The sequence below is a fragment of the Lycorma delicatula genome, chromosome 4 (assembly GCF_047948215.1).
Source record: "Lycorma delicatula isolate Av1 chromosome 4, ASM4794821v1, whole genome shotgun sequence".
Lineage (NCBI taxonomy): Eukaryota > Metazoa > Arthropoda > Insecta > Hemiptera > Fulgoridae > Lycorma > Lycorma delicatula.
The window spans coordinates 36,109,398-36,121,551 of NC_134458.1; the positions used below are offsets into that span (position 1 = coordinate 36,109,398).

The 12,154-nt window shown below is 28.7% G+C and overlaps 1 protein-coding gene across 1 annotated transcript; it reads right to left on the reverse strand.

The window, feature by feature from the left end:
• Positions 1-1,101: 1,101 nt before the first annotated feature.
• On the reverse strand, positions 1,102-11,658 carry LOC142322830 (dihydrofolate reductase-like). The gene is made up of 5 exons (XM_075361900.1): positions 11,498-11,658; positions 10,698-10,853; positions 7,721-7,844; positions 3,845-3,954; positions 1,102-1,323 (listed from the first exon to the last, which is right to left on the reverse strand). The coding sequence occupies exons 1-5, from the start codon at positions 11,590-11,592 to the stop codon at positions 1,236-1,238; spliced, it is 573 nt and encodes a 190-aa protein (XP_075218015.1). The 5' UTR covers positions 11,593-11,658; the 3' UTR covers positions 1,102-1,235.
• Positions 11,659-12,154: the final 496 nt, after the last annotated feature.

Consider the following 12,154-nt stretch of genomic DNA (forward strand, 5'->3'; position numbering starts at 1 on the left):
GGACAATGGAATGTCAGAATAATCAGTGGCTATTGTTGGATGTTACATCATGATAACCAAGATTCATTGCACATGACATACAATAGCAAGAAGGCATAGCTTCACAAGCAAATGAAAAAGGTAGCATAAAGTTTCCAGTTAAGGTAAGCAATTGTTCATTATTTTAGGTAACAGTTAATGCCTATAAATAAATTACCTATTAATAAAGCATATATCCCCTTTGATTTTCTATAATTTTTATACAGTCAAAATGACTGAGCAGATTGTGAAAAATTGTACGTAATATAAAAAACTGAGATCATATTTGGATTCAGCACCCCAAAAAACTGTATATTCAAAATTTTTAAAAAGCTTTCATAAAGTTTTGCAGGTCTGTGAATTAAAGTTAGCTGCTAATTTAAAAGTCTATGAGATGGAAGACTGTAAGTACTTTGTGTTGGATAATTGATGGAATTGTTGAAGGGGAACAATTGCTTATAATAAAACAATTGTTTATTTCCAATACAGTTCATCCTGATACTTGCTTCACTCATTTTTGCTGATGCAACTTCTTTACAACTGGCATTTAGTCTTAACCACAATCACAAGCAGTGTAACAGAATTGAACTGTAAATGTAACAACAAAAAACATCTCAATAATTTTCCAGTAATTATAATGTAAAATGAATTTTTCTCAAGTTAATATTTTTTTTTTTGAAGTGACTTAAATAAATATATTTTGAATTTTCTTCCATAGATCTATCAGAATCCAAAAAATAAACATAAAACATGAGACTTTTACATCACACAGAGTCAGAATATTTCAGACAGAATTTTTAATGCTTTCATTCTGTTCATAAAGCTTTCACTTTTTAACAAAAATTTACAGCTTTATGGTATACTGAAACTATATCACAGTAATCCCTCTTCTACAATCCTACCCCTGGTACCCACCCTTTTTTGCTACCACTATGGCAACGATACCAGATACCCATTTTATTTTTATTATACCATGAAATACATAAATAAAATAATATAACGTATAAAACAAAATAAACTAGTAAATACATTTAATAAAAAGTAGTACGGCTTAAAATGTATTCTTTAAATAATAATAATAACTAGAATGAAAGATAATTTATTTAGATTAATATAAAACAGTTACAATATGTTATTAACAAATAATTTCAAATAGTAATAGAAACTGCAAAAAAAATTTTCAAAATATTGTTTTTCAACAAATTTATTTTGTGAATTCACAAACTTGTATTAATTTTCTGATAAACCTTATATTCATAACAAATACCATTTTCTTCTTGTTCAGCAGCAGGCACATCAGGATCTCTGAAAATAAAGAAATATATTTATAATTCCCCTTTACTTCATTTACTCATACACTGAGGTCATTAATCATTGATATTTGATTGGTATAATAAAGTATTATATTTGTATAATTAAGAAAAGATTGTTTCCTAACAGAGTACAGATTTTTCAACGACCCTTAGATCTTATTAGTATAACTTGTCTAAATTTAGAAGGCTCAGTTGACATGAGGGTTGGGGTGGATTGCTAGACCGAGAGGGAGGCACAAGGAATAACAATACGAACACTATATCCACCCATATACACAGGTAAATGCACTATACAGCAAATGTGTTTTCCCTTTATTATCTGCTTTAGTGACTTTCTTATTTACACATTTATTTTTTATATCAATCTTTTCCTTTAATATTGTTAATTTTCTAAATTTAATTTAATTTTTCTTAATTTATTATTTTTGGATTTTAACAATTCAATTTCTTAATTTTAACAAAAATGAAAAACAGAAAGGAAGATAAGTTTTCTTTTAATTTAGTGGCTCAATCTCAAACATATCATCTGTACCCCCTCATTCTGATAACTGAGATCATCAGCACCATCAATGCTTTCACCAACATTGTTGGCGTAAACATTTTGGTATACATTTTAGCAACTTGTCTGTCTCGTAACAATTCTGTTCTACTTTTAAGATGTGTTCACAGCACTGCTTCCAAAATTCAGCTAGCAGTTCACAAAATATTTCCTCAGTGATTTTGTTTATTATACTTTGCCACAAGATGCATTTTCTTCTGTAACCTGACTTTTTATTTTCACCCAAACCAGTTTAATCAGGCTGAGTTCAGGATGGTACAGTGGCAACCTTAACATGTTGACATGAACATAATCCTCCAACTACTTTGTCAAAGTAATACTTTTCATAGTGAGGCTTATTTAATTGCACTAATTTGTACAGTTCAGTTTTTAACCTCAGTGCTAACCATGGAATATTTCTTCTTTATAGCCTAACAGTTCCTGTTTTCTGCTATTTGAATTCAACATTTTGTGAAATTTTACATTGTGATAGCAAGCATTGGCAATTATCAAAACTGAATGAGATGGAAGTTTAGATATTAAGTTTATTTCCAGTCATTTTTCACAGTTCTCAGCATTCATGTTTTTTCTGTATTCTCCTTACTTCTGGTCTAATTTAAAAAATAAATGTGCATTTGGAATTATACTTCCTTACTGCTGGTGTGCACCAATATCAGCTTCAATACTTTGGATATAAATTTTTTGTAGCCTTCAAAAAAATCACCAGTCCAACCATAATTTTTTACTTGTGTTGAATGAATGTGAATCATCTGGAAAAAAAAATTAGTATTCCTTCCCATCACTTAATTTACATTTTTTTAAAATAACTTATTCATCTGATACATAAGATGTACTTTTCTACAAAAACTTTCAGTATTCTTCCAACTAAAGCCCATACTTCTAAAGTTTCATGCATGCAATTTATCTGCAGATCCAGGTACTCTGTTTTTAAATTAACTAATAACTTCTTTAATGTTGGCAACATTTTACACTGTACATGACAATTGTATACAATACTTATCACACATCTCTGAATTAGTAATGTTAACTTCAATTGTATACAATTCTTCTTATCACACATCTTTGAATTAGTGATGTTAACTTTCTTCTTCATTCTTCTACAAGTTTTTCCATACTGAAGTTTTCATTTTCCCAGTTTATTTGAATCTGTTGTAACTTTAGTACCATATGGACAGAATGTCACAAAGATCAGTTACATAAGCCTGCATTTCTGAATGTAATTTTTCTGATTTTCCTTAGTTATTTTAAGTGTTTATTATAAATATTCTTTGACTTTTCAAACCCCCTCCTTGACCTATTATATCTTGGTTGAAACATTACAACACTAAGATTCAATGAAAAAGAAGTATTTAAAAAAAGCTGTCTGTGATGAGTATTGAAAAATATTGTTTGTAATACATGGAAATGAAGAACACAAAATTTACAGGAGTGCAAAAAATTGACTGGCTTTTTGCTACAAGCTACATACAATGTCCTGTCACAGTATTCTATATCCCACCACTATACTATTAGCAGAGTCAACATTACTTTAAATACCCCAGAAAGAACTAATATGCATTTGTATATTTATGTTTTCTAAACTTTGGCAAGTAATATGTTGTGCTTATAACAAGACCTTGATGATGATATTTTTATTAGCCCTCCATTGCTTCACAACAAATGTAACTGAGCTCTTCCTTCAAAAAGTATAAGGAACAAAAAAAGTATACAAAAATGAATTGCAGAAACTCAAAAAGTTCACATTCAAGGTTTTGTTCAGAGCATATAAGTCCCATAAAGATCTCTGTAGCTAGACATTTAGCTTTAGCAATTTACCAAAAATCAATTACACAATGGTTTATATGAACAATCCATTCATATACTAAAAAAATATTACCAAAGATTTATACAGGCTGACATACATATAAGTCAAAATACTAAATACAGCAGAACATAAATAACTTGCTGAACTTACATTGTTTCCTTAAAATCATTTGGAATCTCAGATAAAAATGTATCACAATCTAATTCCTTTTTAATATTGGTCAAGTAGATTTTATCACAAAAGTTTGATTTCATAGCTTCCTGGAACAGTTACAGGTACAGTATATTCAACAGTTTATATAACAGATACAGTACATAAAACTATAGAAAAAACCAAACTTAACCATTACCTCTCTTGGTACTTCTTGATTAAATTATCACTGAATGTGTTAAGTACACACTTTTTTATAATACAACAATAATTAATTAATAAAAGTATATAATACTGAGTCTATTCTTTCAAAGGTTAATTTTTTCCTGAATGTTAAATGAAAGGTTAATTTTTCCTTTTTTCCTGAATGCTGCAAATGAAATTTGTTTGAACATATTCATCAGTAGCAAAATTATATATCCAGATAAAACTGTTTAAGTAATGTGATGAGTGCTGAAAAATATTGTTTATAATATGAGGAAATGAAGAATGCAAAATTAATGCGAGTGCAACAAACTAACTTAATTCTTCTTCACATAAAAAAACAAACTTTATTATTACAAATCATTAAGTTTTCTCAAATTACTTCAGGTAATCTTTTCAATAATGTTTCATGTTGATAATTCAGATTTAATGAAAATGGATAGTGTTAATAATACTCTTGCTTTTTTTTATTTACCAATTATTTTGTCACTATCAGGGCAAATACTAAACAGAATTAAATAAAAGTTTTATTTATACAAGTTTAAAAATATTTAGAAAATAATCAATGATCTAAAAGTTAATCAGAAATCAAAATTTTTTCATAATTTCAACAAGATAAAAATGTTTATTTCCAAGAATGTCCCCTACAGGGCAGTTATTTGTTAAAAGCAAATTGTCAAATTTTGTTCTTAACTTTAAGTGAAATAATAATTTTTAAGAGTTTCGATGGATCTTTTTTGTTTAGGAATTTTACTCTTTACCTTGTAAAGAAAGTATTCTCACAAATACTGTATTTATTCGAGTACCCTCCCCCTCGCCACCACGAATAACACCCGAACCTCGATTTTCTGGACTGAAAATCTAAAAAAGAAAATTGAATACTGGTATTTTAAAGTGCAACAGATATGATAAAAAAATACGTAAATACAAAAATATTCAGAAAGTAGAGCATTATTCATTCATTTAAATTACAATATTAACATTAATACCGTTAAGTACTAGTTCAGTTCAGAATCAGTAGGCAAGTAAAACGAAAAGAAAGTATCATGTTGAAAAGATCATTTCAATACACTTTCTAATATGGGATTTTATTTTTAATTAATCACTGTCACTGTCAATGTCTGTAGAAGAGCTACCAGTAGTCTCCACATCGCTCTGCCAAAGGTGATTGTCTTCACTATCAAGTTCATTAGATATTCCGCAATTTTTAAAACTTTTCCTTACTAACTCCGTGGAAATACCTTTCCAAGCATCTTTTATCCAAACACAAATCTGGCTGTTTGATTCTTCCTGTAGGCGTGAGAAAGAAATTTTCATCAGCCATCCATTTACTGTACAATTGTTTTAATGCAGATTTGTACGGTTTATTACTGCAGACATCTAGTGGTTGCAATAGAGATGTCAATCTGCCTGGAATTATTACTTGGTCTGTCATATTTTTTTAAAAAATGTCTTTCACTTTATCAGTCATATGCCCTCAGTAACGATCCATTACTAGCATACCAGTATTTATTTTATTAAGTAAATCTCCTGAAAGCTTTTGCCATACCCACCTGATCCAATCTAAAATTAAGGTTTTGTCCATCCAACCTGATTCCTGTGCTCTGATAATAACTCCATTTACCTGTACAGTAGGAAGAGTATTTCTTTTAAAAACAATGTACGAAGGTAATTTTGATCCATCAGAAGTAATGCAAAGCATAAGACTACACCTTTGTTTTTCATTACCACCAGTGCGAATCATAACACTTTTTTCACCTTTTTTGTTTACAGTTTTGTCAAATGGCATTTCAAAATATACGGTGGTTAGATCAGCGTTTCCTATTTGAGAAGGCAAATAGCCTTTATCTTTTCTAAGATTTATTACGTATTTGTGAAAATGTAATATTTTTTGTTCATAAGCATCTGGAAGTCGTTGAGAAATAGTCATCTTTCCTCTTATTGACAAATCATTTTGTGCAAAAAATTGTGTTATTCATCCACCACTTGCTTTAAAATCAACTTTATGCAATGATTTAGTGATTTCACAAACATATGATTGACACATTTTTGTTGTGACAGCATAACCACATTTCCTTTTTTCCGTAACAAAGTCATACAATCTTTTTTCTGCCTGTGTATTTTGGTTTTAAGCCATGAAAAGCCCTTTTATTACCAGTGCCTTTCACCAAAAGTTGTTTCTTCTTACGTCAGTCTTGAATGCAGCTTTCATCTACGTCAAATTTTCTTCCTGCCGCCCGATTTCCAATTTTTTCAGCCTCTTCTATAACGCACAGTTTTTCATTTACTGTAAAAGATCGTAGATGCTGTCCTTTTGTACTCATTTTAATGCCGTAATTAAAATAAATCACCATATTAAACTTTACAAGATAAATTAAACAGATAAAATGTACATAACCGTCCACATATACAACCAGTACAATGACTATGGTGAATAGACAAGATGACGATGAGTAACTGATACTGTAACTGTAGTGTCATTAGAACTGGATGCAGCCTATACAGAATGAATCAGTTTTATAAAAATACTGTAACTTCGTTCCTATCGATAATATGAACAGGATGTTAATAATTAAGGATGTATTCTGTATAAGCGGCATCTGATATTGATAATGAAAGCTTAATGTAACTATATTTATGTGATTGAATTTAGGTACGTCTAAGAAAACGTTTACTTTACATAAATTATCCTGGCTAAAGGCTATGTTTCAAGTAAGCCCCGCACCCTTATTTTTTCTCTCCAATTCCAAGAAAAAAAGTGCAAAGGTACTCGAATAAATACGGTATTCAAATGACATATGACTGAACACATAATGGACAAACTTCTTTTTTTTTGAGAAAATGATTATTTCCATTTGAATACTAGTTAAGAAGTAAAGACTGTTAAGAAACTGTAAAAAAACTAGTTAAGAAACACAAGTAGACTGCAAAACCTTCTTTTATTACTGTCATACTTCTTTATACAAAAAAAACAAGAAATAATCTAATGATGAAAAACCACAGAATAATGTAAAAGAAAGCAATTAATTCTTGCTATGATGTATGCATAACATTTTAGTTATACAACCACCACTTCTAGCACATGCAATTTTCTACCAACCAACATCACTTCACTTATATTACATTTTTTTTATCTTTTAATAATCTGAAATGAAATTTTATATTCTAAAAAATAAACTGCAAAACATTGAAACAAGAAAGAATCAAGCACAAATAACAATCTGCTGAATTCCTGCCTATAAGAATTTTTATAGTGATAAGAAAAATTTGTTTCTGTGAATTCTGCAGGGTATTACAATTTTTTGGACACCAGAATAACAATATAATTTTTAATTAAATTGTTTTTTTTTTTATAAATAATAAACTAAACATTTTTTATATATTTATATTCTTAATGTTTTCTAATAAATTTACAAGTAATAAATTTTTGTTCATTTTAAAAATATTTATAATGCTAATGCTGTATATTCATGGTATTACCTTCTCAATAAGTGAAGATTTAAGTTACATCAGAAGTGATGGTTATATTACAAACAAGACCTAAAAAATCCATTTTTTTTAGACTGAACTGAATTCTCATCAAACAACAAAACACTTACATCAAATTGCTATAAGACTGGAATAATTCAAAATTTGGTTAAAATACATAACAAAAAAGGAAAGTATACTTACTTCATACACAGAACTGCCTCCAATAACCCAAACATTTTCTACAATATCACATAGTGGAGGTTGTTTCAACAGTTCAACAGCAGCATTTAAGCTATTGCAAATGTGAACTTCTGGACCCAGATATCTATTTATAAAAAAATATATATACAACTGAAGATAAAGACAGTGATACAGCTGAAAGTTCACCAAGCAATCAATATTAAATTCCATAAGATTTAGTGTTAATATTTCTTTGGTGGTAATCAAACCAAAAAAAAATCCCTATTTGCAAATCATAAGATACTTTAAGTACTGTATACATTAAATTTCCACTTACCAACAATTTAAAAAGTGTAAATTCTAGTACTTTCAGAGTTGTTACTTCATCTTTAGGGATTTTCTAAAAGATGTTAATTTAAATTCAAATTAATAATCGTTTTTAAATTAAACTGTTATGTTCATAATAGTCGGTCATCAAGAATAAAGTTAATTTGTACGTCAACAAGACAGTAACGTCATGTTTGTAAAATGTTTGTGACTATTATGAAATAGATTTAATAATAAATGAAATGTTACCAACCTATTAATAATTAATTATTATATAATTTGTTTATAAAGGATATCACTATCGAATCTGACCTATTCATTAATCAATTTATTATTATTTAAATATATATGAAATTTTTCAAAGATACTGGTTTAATAATAATTATTATTGTATTCTAACATTTTAATATATTTGTTGGGATTAATGTCCAGTTTCTAAAATGTGTTTAGCAAAATTAGATTTTTCTTTATTATTTTTAATAATACAATTATCAGTCAGCACATGCAACTCCCTCCAGAGAGGAGGCGCATTGCTTCCTCCAAAATAACTAGAGCTCCGATAGGCGTATTCCTGCTAGTCCATAAGATGCTAGTACCAAAAAGACTTCAGTGGACAGACTAAAGGGGAATCACACCAGGAGAATAAAGCTCAAAAGCTCAGTCTCCCACGGTCAGAGCCAGTAAATAATATTCACGCTGGTCCATAAGGATAGGAATGCAAATCACCAAATTCGTCCATAATTAAAACTTACAATTTATAACCGCCACTAAATAACACGCCCAATAATAGAAAGATACAGCAGCAAAGGACATTGTCCAGGCTCTGCAATCTGTAGGGAGAAATAATGAAACTCCTGCCATTCTTGCATTCCGTTCCATAATACAATTAATATGTTCTTTAATTCTTATGGCGAATGAACTATTTGTCATTCCAATATATTTTAAGTTGCAATTTTTGCAACTAAGACTATATATTCCTTGTTTTTCTAAATTATAATTATTATTTTGATTTATTGTAATAGAAGGGTCTTCATTATTTATTTATTTTATTATTTGTTGTAAGATGTATTATTTATATGTAGGATGTAGAGGATATACCAAAATGAAACGACTAGCACTAGATAGGGAATCTTGGAGAACTGCATCAAACCAGTCAAATGACTGAAGACAAAAAAAAATTTTTTTGTAAATGCTGTTTTTAATTTAAAAGTTTTAATATTTTATTAAATTTATTATAATTCATATTATATTCAATTTTAGCGTATTAATTTATTATATTATTGTTCGTTAGCTTTATTTTGTCTTTTATTTTTTATTCTGGTGTATAATTTATTTATTAATTTAGTATCACATCCATTATTTAAAGCTATATATTTAATATTACTCATTTCATTATTCAATTTTATGTTATCATATTTTAAGTATTTTAACGCTGTATAAATTCAAACCAAATACAAAAATATTAATTAACTGTCTAAGTAATTATATACAATTAGGGACTCACCTGTGATTTAGATGAAATTTGGAATATATCTTATTTAGAACCTAAGTTATTCGTTACAATTTAAATTATTCATCAGAAACACCTTTTACCTAAGTTACGCTACTTGTTAGTTAGACAGTACCGTCACCAGAAACTTTGTAATTCAGCAATGTATAAGTGTAATATACATAATTTTTGGACTAAATAATTGGTTATTGTATACAATTATGGACTCAGCTTAACAATTGGCCAATTTAAGATTAATTAGACAAGGTTAGCAAGCAAAGTAAGTGTTAGATTAAGTTGATGCTGTATGAAGTTCAGTATATAATTCATTACTAACCTTACCTACCCTTAATCTTAACCGAACTAAACTCAATTAAATTTACTTAAACCAAGTTATTTATTCTGCAAATAATGTATAATGCACTTACTTAACTTTCATTTAAGGTTAACCTAACTTAATTTAGTCTTAAGTGCATCTAATCTCATTTTTAACTTAACCAAATTATTTAGTCTGAAAATAATGTATATTACACTTGTACAGTGCTCAATTACAAAATACTTGGTGAAGGTACTGTGTAACTCATGAGGGGCGTAATTTGGGTGAAAGGTGTTTCCAATGAATAATTTAAATTGTAATGAATAACTTAGATCCTAAATAAGGTATACTCAAAATTTCATCAAAATCAGAGGCTAAACCCTAATTGCATATAACTACCACTGTCTACTTCGTATCTTATTCAAACAAGGTCCACAATAATGTTTCAAGTTGACCTGATGCCTTCTAGTAATATTGTACAGACTATGGATCCCATGCAACATTACAACATATGGATATGCAGTCTAAGTAAGTGCACTGTGTACTTATCACCTCATTTGCGTCACTTCATAAAAGCACAGTAAAAATATTTAAAATATATTCAAATAAAAAAATTTCCTTAAAACTATTTTTCCATAAAAAAAAAGAATTGTTGCTTTGCAACCTGTAAAAGTTTTTTAATTTATTATATCCATGGATCAACATGACTAAATATGATTCAAATTTTAATAAAATGTAAACAAATCAACACTTAAAATAAATGGAAATAACGCTCCATTTATTTAAAAGGTGCACTGTTTTTTTAGATACTTATTACATTTTGTACAAAAATAAAGATAAAACGATAGAGAAAACATACTACTCACTTTGAATTTCTTGACAAAACAATATTAGTTCTTTTAGCCAAAGGTCTTCTTGACTCAGGAATTGAATCCCATGTTTTTCTTCCCATAATGACTGCATTTGTTTTATTTTTATCCTCAACACGTTTGGTCAAAAATGCAAAATGTGCTAGTTCTTTCCTAAAACATGAGGGAACATACGATTATATGTATCAGTTGTTTAAAATAGCTACAATTTACACAATTATAATAAACCTGTCCCAAAATAGAAGCCCAATGATACTAGTAACCTTAAACCAGACAAGTGTAATGATATATTAAATACGATTTTTTTTTTTTTTTACCTCCGGGTCCACTGTTACCTATTGCTTCAGAGGATGAGATGAATGATTTGTAGTGTTTGTGAAAATGCCATGCCTGACCGGGTTTAAAATTAAAAAAGATTATTCAAGATTAAGTATACCCATCAGAACTAATAGTAAAATAGTATATACACTGCTTTGAAACACAAAATTTATAATACCAGAACGGATTACACATTTTGCAAGATAAACATACCCATTAACGTACATAACCTTAAACTCAAGCTGCATATAAGCATAACCTTGGATAGGGAAAACACTTTTGTTTAGAAGTAATTAAATTGAAAATTATAGAATGCTTCACATTTATATTAGTCAAATTCTATAACAAACAGGATGAATACCAATAAGAAAAATAAAGTTAAAATTTGTACTACACAGCAAAACAAAGCAACTAAAAGTAAATATAACCATAAATAATGTATAGAAACAAATACAATCTTCTTATATAGTTAAACCCACTTTAATTTCCACGGTAATTCTCCATTTAACCCAATTCCTCTGTTAGAACAAGCAGCAACAATAATATTTATTTTAATATCCATTTTTAACGGCATACGACTATTTCACAGTTTTGGCGCGATTTATGTAGTGAGGAAAACATCTTGATTGCAAGTTATTTCTGATTTGCATGTTTGAATGGAAAAATCTAAGCTGATATTGTAATATTTTTTATGTTATAATCTTACACATATTTGTTGTGAATTGTAAAATTATACCGCCTTTTAAAAAGTAGCATATATACGAGTAACGAAATAATTGACCCAAACATTAAATATATTTTTATCAAAAATAATAATTACGTAAATTGCAAGAGTTGAAGGTTTCTTTCATCTCTTATGGTAGGATTATTCTATCATCACCAGGATTGATGTGTGTTAATGCAAAGTGCCCAGTTTGCTTCAATTATCCCGCATGGGGAAAAGTTTTTGTTAACAGTAAGAAAGAAGACCAGCAAAGTTTACACCTGTTGTACCATTATATCGTTGTAATTCTTGTAAAAGTAATAAAATTAACTTAAGAGTAATACACAGTCTCTCGGTTTCATATTTTGTGATTTCGCACATTCGATATTTTCCGTCATTTTTATCTTACTCCACAGTAATTAAATGGAATTAA